At 56.6% G+C, this 14,875-nt stretch overlaps 2 protein-coding genes across 3 annotated transcripts; one reads left to right on the top strand and one right to left on the bottom strand.

Moving 5' to 3' along the window:
* Nucleotides 1-1,681: 1,681 nt before the first annotated feature.
* Nucleotides 1,682-6,303, top strand: SHFL (shiftless antiviral inhibitor of ribosomal frameshifting). Its single transcript, XM_072787351.1, has 8 exons — nt 1,682-1,924; nt 2,367-2,490; nt 2,677-2,726; nt 4,345-4,383; nt 4,551-4,700; nt 5,086-5,189; nt 5,323-5,477; nt 6,017-6,303. Exons 1-8 carry the CDS (start codon nt 1,904-1,906, stop codon nt 6,232-6,234), a joined length of 861 nt encoding a protein of 286 aa, XP_072643452.1. The 5' UTR covers nt 1,682-1,903; the 3' UTR covers nt 6,235-6,303.
* On the bottom strand, nt 6,262-14,861 carry ANGPTL6 (angiopoietin like 6). Of its 2 annotated transcripts, none has more exons than XM_072787345.1 (8): nt 14,694-14,861; nt 13,828-13,907; nt 12,597-12,681; nt 9,256-9,850; nt 8,332-8,509; nt 7,596-7,783; nt 7,244-7,514; nt 6,262-6,685 (listed from the first exon to the last, which is right to left on the bottom strand). In XM_072787345.1, the coding sequence occupies exons 1-8, from the start codon at nt 14,735-14,737 to the stop codon at nt 6,495-6,497; spliced, it is 1,632 nt and encodes a 543-aa protein (XP_072643446.1). In that variant the 5' UTR covers nt 14,738-14,861; the 3' UTR covers nt 6,262-6,494. The 2 variants fall into 2 exon arrangements, with proteins under 2 accessions (XP_072643446.1, XP_072643447.1); XM_072787346.1 differs by having other exon boundaries at nt 13,840-13,907.
* Nucleotides 14,862-14,875: the final 14 nt, after the last annotated feature.

Here is a 14,875-nt window from a genome sequence, read left to right as displayed (position 1 = left end):
TGAGCCATCTTGGAAGCAGACCCTCCAGCCTCAAACATTCAGGTGACTGCAGCCCTGGCCAACATCTTGACCACAATATTTATGAGAGACCCTGGGCCAGAAAGCCCAGCAAAAGCATCCCTAAATTCCTAATCCACAAAAAACTATATGAGACAGTTCGATGCTCAGTGCCTGGGATTGGTGCCTGGCGCAGAGTCAGAGCTCGATATGATGGCCATCATCGTGAGCATCTAGCAGATCCGGGGATGCCTGGGTGGCTCTGTCAGTTAAACATCCCAACTCTTGGTTGCATCTTAGGATGTGATCTCCAGGTTGTGAGATCTAGCCCACTTCGGGCTCACACTGGGTGTGGAACCTGCTTAAGATTCTCTCTCTCCCTCACCCTCTCCCCTCTCCCCCTGTTCAAAGGCTCACTGCCTCTCTCTAAAAAAGAAAAAAAAGAAAGAAGAAAGAAAGAAAGAAAGAAAGAAAAAGAAAGAAAGAAAGAAAGAAAGAAAGAAAGAAAGAAAGAAAGAAAGAAAGAAAGAAAGAAAGAAAGAAAGAAAGAAAGAAAGAAAGAAAGAAAGAATCTAGCAGATCTGGTTCATGTCGGAGCTGGATCAGTTTCCCACCTGTTTCCTCCCTGCTTGTCACCCACCCTGGCTGCGACCTCCTTCTCCTCACTGGTAAGTGGAGATTATGTACTATATATCACAGATACGTGTATAACAAGAGAGCCCCTCCACACCTCCCCACCTCCCTCAGTATAAAATCCCAGGTCCTCTATGCAGCTACAGGCCTGGCTCTCAGCCTGAAATTCCACATTCAGTCACAAAGAACCATGAACTGTTTACACTCATTAATAGGCTCCAGACAGGGCACACAGACCCACAAACAAAGCTTTGGAGGTCAAGTAGAAAACATTAGAACATCTATACTTTTTCATCTCCGTTTCTTTTGGTGTGTGTGTGCGCGTGTGTGTTAAAGAATAGCTTTATGTAATAGGGGCCTCTGGCTGGTTCAGTGGGTGGAGCATGTGACTCTTGATCTCAGGGTCACGAGTTCAAGCCCCACCTTGGGTGTGGAGCCTATTTCAGGGGAAAAAAAAAATTGTGCTGGCCCAGAGGATTCTCAACCTTCCGATTTACAGTGCAGATTCCCAGGCACCCCTGGACTACAGGCTGTTGCTGGACTGCTAGGCACCAGTGACCTCTATTTATCCAACAAGCATCTCCTCCTTCGCCCAACTACCTCCAGCTGTGGCACACAGTAGGCGGCTTAGTGACTCGTTAGGCTACCCCATGCCAGGTGCTACTAAGCGCTCCACCCCGGGTCTCGAATCCTGGCAATCACACCCAGCCACGATGTAGCCGCTGTTATCATCCCCATTTTACAGAGGAGTAAACTGAGGTGCAGACAGGTCCGGACGTAGCCGCGGAAGAGCCTCAGAGCGAGGAGGGGCCCCAGGTCCCGAGGGAGGGGAGCTGCGAGAGCGATGAAGTGGGGAAGCGCGAGCTGGGGGGGGCCCGGAGATTCGCGGCGGCCTTGCGATGCGGCCCCGCCCCCACGAGGGACGTGAAGACGCGGACCCCGCGCAGCGTGGGGACATGTGACCGACTGCAGAGGCCGCGCCGCCTCCACCGCCCGAGGCCCGCGCGCTCCGCCGCAGGGTGCAGACCCCCGGCGCCCGCGGGGCCTGGGGCGCGAGGGCAGAGGCGGAGCCGGGGCGGAGCCAGAGCGCCCCGTCCACGCCGTCACCCCCAGCAATCGAAAGCGAAAGAGGGGGCCGAGAAGGAAGGGCGGAGCCGCCCGGAGGCCCCGCCCCCTGCCCTGCGCGGCTGCTGGACCCGGGCGCGCCCAGGTAGGGGGGCTCCGAGCGCGCAGTGCGGCCCCTCGCGGAACCCGCGCCGCCGCCGCCGCCACCATGTCTCAAGAAGGTGTGGAGGTAGGAGATGCCTGCGCCTGGGCCGGGGGCCCCCGAGAGGCGCCGGGGGCGCCGAGGGGGCTTCGCAGTTCTGGGGACTCCATCCGAAGCCCAGACCTTACCCCTGGCGGGCACTCGCCCCCCCTCGGAAAGGATAATGACCGCCCCGGCCCCCCAGAGTGAGATGCGGCCTCCTCGAGGAAAAGGGGGGCTGCAGGGTCAAGGGTCAGAGGCCAGGTTACCTGGCCGGCCTCCTCCCCTAGCCGGGGGCGCTCGCCCCACTCCGCTCCCTCCCCCAATGCCCGGTGGGGACTTTGGCTTCTCCCAGGAAATGCCGTAGAGGGATGGTGGGGGAGGCCAAAAGCAAGGGTCAAGTTCGGGCGGGGAGAAGGATGCCTAGAGATGGAGGAGGGCAAGTCGCCCCTCTCCTTCCCCGATCGGAACCCCCCTGTGCCCACCCCAGCTGGAGAAAAGCGTCCGGCGCCTCCGGGAGAAGTTTCATGGGAAGGTATCCTCCAAGAAGGCGGGGACTCTGATGAGGAAATTTGGCAGCGACCACACCGGAGTGGGGCGCTCCATCGTGTACGGTGAGCCGGCTGGGGTCCCGGCCCTGGTAGGGGAGAGGAGGGGGGAGCGCGCGAGGGAGGTGTGGTCTGTGTGAAGAAGCGCCGCGCTCATCTTCTGGGGAGGGTCTATATTGGGGTTCTGGGGACCCTGAAACTCCCAGAAGATCCTTCAAGGACCTTTTACTTACACTTAACTCTTGCCACCAGGGGTAAAGCAGAAAGATGGACAGGAACTGAGTAATGACCTGGATGCCCAGGTAAACTGCCCCTCTTGCCCTCCAAGGATGGGGTAGCTGGGGACCGGGAACGGAAGGAACCTGGTGTATCCATGATGAGCCCCATCTGTGCACCACCAGTTCCTAGTTCATGATCCACATTGACTTAGTCACCTTTTAGTCATGCGTCTGACCCGGGAGCCTGCAAACTGTCGGCACTCATTACATGTTGGTGGTATTAAGTGGGGGAGAGAATCGTGAAATTGGGCGGTGAAATGAATCAGGACTGATGTCATTACAGAGGACCCCTGGAGGTCAGTCGGGAAAGGCTTCCTGGAAGAGGTGGTGCCAGCTTTGATGCTGGGGAGAAGGGATCCTGGGTGGTGGGGGAGTTGGAAACAGTCTTCCTGGAAGAGGGAACAGAGTGAGCAAAAGAACACGCAAGACAGGCTAAGATAAACATGAGATGGGGGAGGAGAGAGGGCAGGGGAGCCCATATGATGAATGAATGGCTTTGAGGCACAAATGCAACATGGCTACTTTACACCTTAAATGACTTTGGTGGCCAGTGCACTGTGCATTTCATCTTCCTATAAGGCCCCCCCCATAGTTGCTGAAGAGTATAATAAGGTACATATTGAGTTATTTATATTTACATGTGTAAAGGGTATGATAAAGGTAATAGGAGGGGCGCCTAGCTGGCTCAGTCTGGGGAGCATGCTACTCTTGATCTCAGGGTCGTGAGTTCAAGCCCCACATCGGGTGTGGAGCCTACTGAAAATAATTATTTAAAAAATTATAGGAGGGACGCCTGGGTGGCTCAGCGGTTGAGCACCTGCCCCTGGCTCAGGGCGTGATCCTTGGTCTCAGGATCGAATCCTACATCGGGCTCCCTGCCTGGAGCCTGCTTCTCCCTCTGCCTACGTCTCTGCCTTTCTCTTTCTGTGTCTTTCATGAATAAATAAATAAAATCCTTTAAAAAATAATAATAAACAAATTAAAAATAAAAGTAAAAAATTATAGGAAAGTGAGCACTCCCCAGCAGCAGGCTTTCTGCGTGTTGCCTCCAATTCCAACCTGAAGGCACTCGCCAAGCAGGCCAAGCAGGTGGCATTTAAGCCGTTTCCACCTAAAACCACAGCTGCGCTCTGAGATGCCCCTCATTAGGGATGCAGGGGGAGTGATTTGGCTCAGCCCTCGCAGCGGGAAGTGCTGGAGTCGGATGGGAACCTGTGTCTGTCTGAATCCAGAGCCCAAGCCCTTAGCCTAAAGCGGCATGGACTCAAAGAGGTGACCCCTCACAGTGCCACCAAGTGTGTGGCATTTACCAGCAGGGAGGGAGCGCGGGGATCCAGGCCTCTTCTGCCATTCTCATTCAGGGTGATCTCCGGCCACCCCTCTCCCAGCTCTGCCTCAGTTTCTTTATCTGAGCGGTGGGGATAATAGGTGTGCCCTCCACTGTGAGGACAACTGAGGTCGTGTACCTGGCCATCTACAGGCAGGCCCTGCTCAGACAGCCCTTCCTGAGTTAGGGACTCCCTACTCATATGGGGCCAGGACCCTGCCTCCCTCCTCGTCCAGGAGCCTCACCCCCAACAAATAATGGTAAAAAGAGGTCTGAGCTGCACCCGCAGTTCCTGCCCCTGATGTTTCCACCCAGGACCCACCGGAGGACATGAAGCAGGACCAGGACATCCAGGTGAGTCCGGGGTATGGGATGGGGGGAGGTGGAGTGAGGAGGACATCCTTGGGGAGAGTGGATGGTGTCCATGGACGAGGAGAGACATTATAGCAGCAGGAGAGGAGACTTACGCGTGTTCATATTAGCGGAGGAGGCGTGACCACCCTCTTGTCCCTATCCCGAAGGCCGTGGCGACGTCCCTCCTGCCACTGACAGAAGCCAACCTCCGCATGTTCCAACGTGCGCAAGAAGACCTCATTCCCGCCGTCGATCGGCAGTTTGCCTGCTCCTCCTGTGACCACGTCTGGTGGCGGCGCGTGCCCCAGCGCAAGGAGGTGATCACCCGATCCCCATCCTCAGTATCTGAACCTCTGACCTAAGAATGTCAACCCCTGAGAGCCCAACCCCTGACCTACAGTCTCAGAGCGTTCAGCCTCCACCTCAGGCCCCAGCCCTCCGACCCTGGTCGCGCCCAGAGCCCGACCTCTGACTCCACGCTGCCATGGAAATCCCAATCCCAAGTCTGGATTCTGACCCCCCCCCAGTAGTGGTGTGCTTCTGGTAAAGGCTTACCACCCAGCTAGCGCGGGGAGGTGGGGGGAGCGCCCCAGCTCTGTAGTGTTTGCCAGTTTCCATGGTGTAAGCATCCCCACTGCGGCCACTATCGAGCTACTGGGGCTCACTGCTAATGGGGAGCCTGCTCCCACTCTACACACCCAGGTGTCCCGGTGCAGGAAATGCCGAAAGCGCTATGAGCCGGTGCCATGCGACAAGATGTGGGGTGTGGCTGAATTCCACTGCCCAAAGTGTCGGCACAACTTCCGGTGAGGGTGCTGACCCCCACCCCACCCTCCGCCCTGCCCCCCCCGCCCCACCCTCCACCCTGCTTCCCCACCCCCTGCCCTCACCCTGGCCCAGGCCTTACCTTTGGACCCTTGCCGCCCTGCCCGCCCCCAGGGGCTGGGCACAGATGGGATCCTCATCCCCCTGCTATGGGTGCGGCTTCCCTGTGTATCCAACACGGATCCTCCCTCCGCGCTGGGACCGAGACACCGACCGCCGCAGCACCCACACCCACTCCTGCTCGGCTGCCGATTGCTACAACCGGCGAGGTGAGGGCCTGACATGTTCCCCGTGACCTCCCCCCCACTCTGGGCAGTCTACTTGGCCTTGACTCCTGGGACATCCACCTCTGGGGCCTTATGTACTGAGGTCTCTGCCTGCTTCTTCCACGTGGTCCCCAGAGCCACTTGGCTCATCCCCTCCTTTCACATCTTCTGTGGCCTCCAACACCAGGCCACCCAAGACCTTGCTCCTCCTTAATATCCACCTCCTGTGGCATCAGCCACAGGTCGTGGCCTTGCCCCTAAAGGCTCCGTGGTTCCACTCCAGTGTGAAACCTCTGCCCCTGTGGCCTCTGTGTTCTTGGTTCCCGTTTTGTCTCCTGTAGTGTCAGGTGATGCCCATGTCCCCGGGTCTCTTGTGGCTTCAACACCTGTGACTTTCATCTCTGAGTTTCCTGTAGTTCCGGCCCCATAGCCTGTAGCCTCAGCCCCTTCCCTCTCCAGGGCACCCCATGGCTGCAGCCCCTTCGCCCCCAGAGTCTTACATGGCCTCAAGCTCCATGACCTCAGAGCCTCTTCCTCCTCAGAGCCCCATGTGCCTGGGACGTCCTGCGCACACCCCAAGAGCCGGAAGCAGAACCACCTGCCTACGGTCCTGCACCCCAGCAACCCGCACATCAGCAGTGGCTCCACTGTGGCCACCTGCCTGAGCCAGGGGAGCCTCCTGGAAGACCTGGACAACCTCATCCTGGAGGACCTAAAGGAGGAGGAGGAAGAGGAGGAAGAGGGCGGGCACGGGGAGTGACCCCTGACATGCAAACTAGACACACTCTGTGGAGATTCTGTGTTGTTATAAAATATGAGCTCAAACTGAGATCTAAATGCTCTCGGGGAGCCATTGGGGTCTGAGATACTGGCAGGGGCATTCCAGGGCCCTGGGGAGCAGATACAAGAAGAAGGTCTGTGGGCCATGGCCCACACTAAGTCACAAAGCAAGTGTGGCCAGGATAACTTGGGCTCCTGCTGACAAACATCCCCTGGGCCTGGGGGACAGATGGACAGATGTCACAGCCTCAGGGGCCGGATCAGCATGGCAACCTTCTTGAGAGAGTAAGCCCCACCACGAAACTCGGCCCAGTAGACGCCGTCCTGATAGCGGCTGCGGTAATGGCCACCACGATGCCACACGCCGTTGAGGTTGGAGTGGGCACAGGCGTGGTACCACCAGCCTCCCCGCTGGTACAGGGCACAGTTACCTGAAGAGAGAGAAAAACCCATATCCTGTCACCAAAATAAAAGCCTCTACCAGTACCTCACTAGTGCAAGGCTTTTGTCAGGCATCCTCTTGGCCCTTCTCACTCTTACTGAATACAACCTTGATTTTCTTTCTCCTCGCCAGATTGAGAGTCCTGACCCCCACTTTCGTTTTTGGACTAGTAGCTTTAATTCCTTCCTATACCCCTGTCAAAGGACAAGGACACCTTTTCCACCCTTTCTGAAAACCAGGAGCTCTACTTTTATTGGGGAAAGAAATCTTCTCCACTTCCTTTCTAGAATAAGACTCCAAGCTCTCACTCCCTGCCTTTCACCTTTCAAGAACAGGAATCTTGACTCTATTAGGAAGGAATTGCCTCATTAAAGAAGGAATCTAGGCTCTCTATCCCCTCACCAGAATAAAAGTCCTCTCCTCTGTTCTCTTGCTTACCCTGATTCTTACCAGGAAAGTCTCACCACACTCACTTTCATTCTTTTCACTCCTAAGGAGTCCCAACTCCCCTATCCCCACCCCCCACCAAAATAAGAGCTATCCTTACCAGAATAGGAGTCTCGGTCCCTATCCACGGTGCTGAAAGGCTTGTCATTGTGCCAGGAAAGAGAGTCTCCAGCATCTCCATGGTACTGGCCAAGCCGTAGGCGATAGTAGTCGCTCTCAGGCTCCAAGGAGAAACCATCATAATGGGCACGCGCCCCACGCCCTCCCCAGTCCTCGAGGAGCACCAGTAACTCATGGTCTCCACGGCTGGTCAGTTGATGCACAGGTTCCAGGCCCAGCCAGTATTCCCCATCAGGCTGCCCGAAGCCCACCTGGCAGGATAGGGAGGTCAGGTCAGAAGCAGGTCGCCTCCCCTCCCCGGCCCAGCCTTGCCCCTGCTCACACGCGCCTACCTTGTAGTGCTGCCAGGTGGTGAAGAAGTTGACGGACCCATCTTGTCGCCTTTGGATCACAGTCCAGCCTCCCCCCTCCAGCTGTTGCTCACACCACACTGACACTACATGCCGGCCCAGCTGCAGCTCATAGACGCCGCTCTGCCTGTGGCCTGCCTGGTGGGCCTCTGCACAATCCTGCCATGGCCCTGTGGGTGCAGACATGGGGACCACATAGCCTGGACCTACCAATCCCTTGCTGGGATAAGAGTCCTGATTCTCATATCATCCCCTTACCAAAATAGCAGTCCTGCCTCTCCCATTCCCTGACCAAAATAAGAGTGCCAATATCCAGTCTCCAGTACCTGAGTTAAGACTAGTTCATTCTTTTCTCACTACAGTAAATGTGGAGCCTGGGGTACTTAAATCTTGGTTCTACAATCTCACCAGAATAGGAATTCTGAACATGACACTCTGATCGAGCTTAAATGCTTACCAATAAGCAATCTGAAATTCCCTGTCCCCTCATCAAAAGAAAAGTACCTCCTTTCCCATTTTCATATAACAGTAAGAATTTGGGTCTTTATCAGAATGAGAGCCATAGCTCCTTGTTCCAACACCGGAATAGAAGCATTTCCTCCGGTCCCCTTACCATGAGAAAAATCTGCCATTAAAATGCTGGCTCCTATTTCCCTCTACTCCCACTGCACTGGGGGTCCCCTCGCTCCTCACCCCAACAGCCCTGCCCTCATCTTACCTGTTGGCTTGGTGGGGACAGCAGGGTGCCCTGCAGGCATGGGAGAGGCCAAGGGCCCCTGCTGTCTCAGGGTCTGGTCTCTCTGGGGCTCTGGAGCTGGGTCTAGCCTCCTGCTGGTGTCATTAGTGCCACCCACCAGACTGACTGGAACCACAGGGACCAGAGGTGGTGGCAGCACCTGGGGTGACCAAGAGACTAAGATGTGATTGCACTAGCCTTCAGTTGAAAAGACACTGGGCCCCTAAATCTACCAACACCCAGATGGGTGGGAGATGAGGCAGGGGCATGTCCCAGCCCTAGAACTGATACTCCCCAAAGCCTAACTAGCTGTCAAGGGCAGAGCTGGGCCTAAATCCCCCCTCTGGTGTTCACAGCCACTGATTTGTAGCTCTGACGCCCTTTCTCTGCAAAGTAGGGATGATGCGAGTACCTCCGACAATGCGTATTAACTTAGAATCCTCCCAACAGCCCCGTAAGGTGTGGATTGTCACAAAGCAACAACCTTATTCAAAATCAGGGCCAGCCATGACCCGGAATTAAGGACAATATGGCAGCAGTTAGAAACAGTATCACGGCCCATATGTATATCACATAGCACCTCCGTACCATGGGTCTCCGCTCTGTACCTAAAATAATATGCTTGAATACAGGCTCTACAAACATTCATATTAAATGTTTGTGTTATATTTATTATATTTAATATAACATAATATTTATATTAAATGTTAAGTGGATAAGTAAAGATTTAGCCACCAGTCTCGTCCTGACCCAAATGAGCTGTGGGAGGAGCGGCAGGAATCAGGCTTGGGGCCCTTTCGGGTTTCAGATCTGCGGATCAGAGACCGTGCGCGGGGGTGCAGGAGCCCGTTCTCACTGAGGCCGCACGCAGGAAGTGACAGCGACTCTGCCGAGCTTAGACGTTACCTGCTGCTGCCCGCCCGTGCCCCCCGGGCACAGGCGCTCCAGGCGGGCGATGAGGCCACTCTGCCGGGTGACCAGCTGCGCCAGCTCCCGGAACTTGACATCCAGCTGGTGGAAGCGGGCGGCGGCGCGCTGCGCCTCCGCGGACACGTTGAGCACGCGCTCCCCGAGCAGCGCCAGCAGCGCGGCGGGCTCCGCCCCTGGGCCCGGCCCCGCCCCCGGGCCCGCCCCCGGGCCCGCCTCGTGCTGCAGCTGCGCGCGCAGCTGGCCCAGGCGCGCGCTCAGGCCGCGGCTCTCCTTGCGCAGCGCGCGCACCTCTCCCGCCACCGCGCCGTCGGCCGCCGCCAGCCGCTGGAGTTCGCGCAGAAGCTCCTCGTGGCGGCCCACGCGCATGCGCAGCGCTGCCACCTCGCTGGCGTTCACGGCCTCGGCGGCGGGGCGCGCGGCGGACGGCCCGCTCCAGCACACGGCGCCCGTGAACTTCTGCTGCGGCAGCACGAAGGTGTAGGTGCAGCGCGGGGCCCCCGCCCGCGCCCACGTCGCGCCCAGCAGGAGCAGCAGCTGCAGCGTGCGCAGCGGAGGCGCCGACATGGCCCACCTGCAGGCGGAGGACGCGGGGAAGGAGGGGAGCCCGGGCTGGGCCAGGCCCCGAGCCCCGCCGCTCCCCAGGCTGCAGAGGCCCCAAGGGGATCCCACCCTGGCGTCTCCACTGAGTTCCAGGAGCCCTGCGGGACCGCGGGGCGTGCATTCATTCAGCAAACATTCACTTGGGACGCCTGGGCCGCTCAGCCGTTGAGCTTGAGCGCCTGCCTTCGGCCCGGGGCGTGATCGTGTAGGCCCGGGATCGAGTCCCGCCTCGGGCTCCCTGCACGGAGCCTGCTACTCCCTCTGCCTGTGTCTCTGCCTCTCTGTGTGTGTCTCTCATGAATAAAAAATAAATAAAATCTTAAACAACAACAAAACAAAAAAAGCAAGCATTCACCTGAGTGCTTGCTGTGTGCCAGCCTCAGTTCTAGGGAATACAGTAGGAAACAAAAGACAAAAATTCCCGGCCTAGTGGGCAAGAAACAAAGTAAATAAACTGTGAGAATCAACAGAGTGTATTAGACGCTGCCAAGATAGAAGTAGAACAGCGAAGAGATGTGGGGATCTGGGCCCCCCAGCAATGCGAAAGGAGGGAAGAGCTCCTGGAGGAGGTGAGGGAGGAAGTAATGATGTCGGGAGGAAGAGCATCCTTGCCAGGGGCACGGGCAAATGCAAAGTCCCTGAGGCTACAACCGTGCCTGATTTATTAAAAAAAAAAAAAAAAAAAGTCTGGGAAGCTGAAGCGGAAGCAGTCAGAGAACGGGCAGGAGGAGGTGAGGTGGGGTGAGAGGTAAGTCTCACTGACTCAGTCTAGTAGCCGGTACCCCAGCTCCCACGTCCTCTGACCAACCCCAAAATCACTCGTCTCCCATTTTTCACAGCAGATCTAACCTATCAGCCAGGCCTGTCAGTTTTTCTGTTTAGACCCTGAATTCCTCCACACACCCCGGCCCCCAGTCACCACCCCCCAACATGATCTCAGCTCAAGAGAGCATCTGGATTTCTTTACAGCAGCTGCCCCCCCACCCCCACCCCAGGCCTCCAGTTGTCCATCATCAATCTTTGATCTGTTTCTCCCACAGCTGCCAGAGTCAGGCGTATCTCTGCCTTTTCTAGGCCCCCAGCTCACTCAGAGCAAAAACCCAAATCTTCCTGTGTCCTACAAGGCCCTGCACCCTCTTCCTGTCCCCTCCCTGCCCTCTTCTCCCTCCCACTCACCCCTCACTCACTCTGTTCCAGGCACACTGACCTCCTTGCTGTTCCTCAGACACGCCAGGGACAGTCCTGTCTCAGGGCCTTTGCACTTGCTGTTTCTTCACTCTAGACCATTCTTCCCAGAATTTTTTTTTTCTTCCCATAATTTTAACATGGCTCCCTCTCTGCTTATTCAGGTCTTAGCTCGGATGTCCCCTCCTCTGAAGCCCTCCCCAACAACACCATCTAGCGTTGCTCCTCCTGGGCACTCCCTATCACAGTCCAACTTTTTCATTTTAGCATTTGTCACTCTTTGAAACTGCCTCGTTTGTTTGCCGTTGTTTATTATCTGAATTCCTCCACTGGAACATCAGTTCTCAGAGACTGAGTCTGCGTTTTGTTCAGTGCCTGGTGCCACATACACACACCCCTCCACACACCCACACACCCCAGGTCGGCTGCACCCTCCCAAGTGTTCCCCAGCTCACGTAGGTGAGCTCCTACAAGTATCTTCACTTGAGGGCATGTACTGAGGCCACCTACCCCTGGCCCCCACGGCCTTCATTCTTGGGGTACACCCACTTGCAGCCTCTCAGACAAGGACATACATGCCCTCTTGCATGCACTTGCCAGTACTCAGAACATGTCTCACATGTCCACACACTCTCAGGACCAAGACCTCCATATGTCCCAAGTTCCACTATGTCCAAACCCAGACATCCTGGTGGCCACGCAGCCTCATGCCCCAAGGTCTTCATTGTCACGCGTTGCCTTGGTTCACACATTCAGCAAACCCTCCTCCGGTGTCTACTGTGTGCCAAGAGCTATTTCAAGCAATGAGGACACTGCCATGACCAACACAGACAAAAAAAAAAAAAAATCCCTGCCTTCACGGAGCTGACATCCTGGATGGAAAAACAGATGGTGGGTAGGTCAGAGGGTGATAAATGTTTAGGAGAACATGCAAGTAAGGAAAGGGGTGGGAGTCCCAGGATAAGGGGCCATTTTAAACAGAGGGGTCAGGACTCCTAAGAAGATGACCCTTGAGTAAAGAAAGACCTGAAGAGAGAGAGAAGGGTAAGAATGTTCCAGGCAGAGGGAACAGCAAGTGCAAAGGCCCTGAGATAGGACCTTGCTGGATGTGCCGTGGAATAACAGGGAGGCCTGTAGGACTGGAACAGAGTGAGCAAGGGGGAGAGCGGGAGGAGGTGAGGTCAGGGAGGAAAGGGAAGCAAAATGTGCAAGGCTTCATGGGCCTCAAGAGGACTTGGGCTTTTACTCTGAGTAAGGTGGGAACCTCAGAGGGTTCTGAGCCGAAGAAAGGCATTTCACTATCATACTTGCACACCAAGCAGGAGCTTTCCTTGCCCCCTCCTCGAAGACACCAGCCACGCCCCCCCCAACAGGGACGGACCGCACCCCTTGGAGCCAGATTGTGTGTGTGTAACAGCCACCGCCTTGCACTCCCTGGGGTAAGAGGGGGGATGTGAGGAAGCCCAGGTCTCCAAACAGACAAAATCAGCCTCCACCTGCCCTCCTGCCCTCCTACCCTCCTGCCCTCTCACCTCTCAGGACCAAGACCCTGAGTCTGGCAAAGCTTGAAGCAGGCACAAGAAGTCCTAGGAGGAGCCGAGGGTCCAGCAGGAGCCTCTAAGTGAGGATGGGGAGAGGCCGGTGGGAGATCAGGGGAGGGAAGAGGCTTGGCAACCACCCCTGCCCACCCCACGCCCCCAGAGCCTGGGACTAGAGTTGTGGTGCTGAGTCCAGGAGCTCCAACTGTAAATATTTAGCATTTTCCGCATGAGAACTGAGGCAGGATTGCCAGATCCCCCTGCCCAGGCCACCAGAGCCTGATAACACAGGTCAGTGCTCCGGACATTCCCCCCGCCACAGAGCACAGATCGTGGGAGGCTGCAGGCCCCAGGAAGCTAGCGGAATTCCAGCCTCAGACACGCACCGCTGAGAAAGACGGCGGCAAACCTCAGCAGCACCTGCTGCATCAAGCTGACTCTCAACTCTACACCTTCAATCTCATTTAATCTTTGACCCCTGAGCTGCTTTCTTCAGTATGGAGCCATTTTACAGGCGGGAAAACTGAGCCTGAGAGAGGGTGAGTGATGTGTCCACAGTCGTGCAGCTGGAGAACGATGGGACTCAGCCCAGGTAACTGGTTTCCAGCATCCACACATGTATAACCACAACCCTCACACACACGCATGCACCCAAAACCGTGTAGACACAAAGACACATATGGATATCCAATGAGACATGCAAACCACTGCATAGAGCCGCGAAGATAGACAGATGGAATCTCTGGGGTGTGTGTGTGTGTGTGTGTGTGTGTGTGTGTGTCTGCAGATTTGCCTGGCAAGAACACATATAAAGACACAACTGGAAACACAGCACAGATTCCGACAGCAACTGTGTGTTCAAAATATGGCCACACACACATACACACCACAACTTACAGGAAAATATCCTGTGGGTGAAGAACGTCTTTTCCGTGTGTCAGATACGTACACACCCAGGCACACAAGGTCTCACGCTTGCAAGCATGGAGGTGCTAACCAAGTATGCAGTGAACCTTGGCACCCCCGCCCACGTGCCCACCACAAGGAACATGTTTCCATTTGTCTCCCACACACACTGTCACATCCTCAGGCCAAATCATGCAGGTACAAGACACAAATAACCATGCAGTCATTTCTCAGGGGTGCAAAGAGACTCACTGAGAGCCCCCCCTCTCCGCTCAGAGCCTGGGCTAGGGTCTCCCACCTGCACAAAAGCCTCACCGACCTGCAGACTCACTCTCAGGGAGCAGTGTCCTCCGCCCAGTTCCTAGCGTCCTGAACTCGTAACCCGAGTGGACTCCCGGGCTGAAAGAGGAAATGGTCGTCCCAGATCTCAGAGAGGCTGCCAGGCTGGGCTCCAGGCCTGGGCTGGGCCCCCCCCCCCCCCCCCCCCCGCCACTGGGCCCCTCGGCCCCCCACCCGCAGCCCCCTCCAGCCTCCTCCATTGGCAGCAAAGAAGAAACCTCATAAGTCATGGAGAGGGACTGACAGAAGGGAGAGAGTCCAAGAGACAGAGAAGGGGAGAGAGACCTGGGGGGATGGACAGAGACAGGGCGAATCAGGAAGACGGATGAGAAGAGAGAAATGGGGGTAGAGACAGGAGAGAGCGAAACTTGAAAGCGATGAGAGGCCATTGATGGCAGAGACAAAGTTGGGGCAGGGGGGAGAGAGAGAAAGGAAGAAGACCGGGGAGGACGGGAGGGAAGGCCGGAGGGAGAAGAGGGGAAGGAACTGGAGGGAGAGACAGGAGGGGGGAAGCAAGCGGGGGAGGGGAAGCGGATGGGGGAGAGAGACATTGGGGGCATCCCTTTCCCCCACCCCAAGGTTCTGGGGAAGAAGCCAGGGGCCTGAGGCCAAGACTGGGGCTTCGAGCGGAAACCGGGAGGGGGTGAGTTATTCACAAAGCGCCCGCCTTGCCCTAAGTTTCCAGAAGGTGATGCGGAGTTTCCATCTCTCAGCCGCAGGCAGGGCCTCCGGGGAAGACAGCTGGCCCTCAGGAGCTGGGGCCCACGTGCCTAACTGCCATGCTCTGCCCTTTTCTCGGGTGCTCCCCCAAGTGCCTGGTGCTGGTGCGCCAAGCGTTGTGCATACATCATCTTTTTAAATTCGCGGGTCAGAGGGGAAACGATCACCATCCTCGCTTTGGGATGCTTGCGGGGGCCCTGGCGCGGATCAAGCGGCTCTCATATTCGCCCAGCCGCAGTCATGGGTCGAGGCAGGATTCGAACCCACGGTTCCTTTCTCAGAAGCCCGCGCTGCTCCCCTGACACCCC

The sequence above is a fragment of the Canis lupus genome, chromosome 19, assembly GCF_048164855.1.
Source record: "Canis lupus baileyi chromosome 19, mCanLup2.hap1, whole genome shotgun sequence".
In the NCBI taxonomy this organism is placed as follows: domain Eukaryota; kingdom Metazoa; phylum Chordata; class Mammalia; order Carnivora; family Canidae; genus Canis; species Canis lupus.
This window is presented reverse-complemented; position numbering and strand designations above follow the sequence as displayed.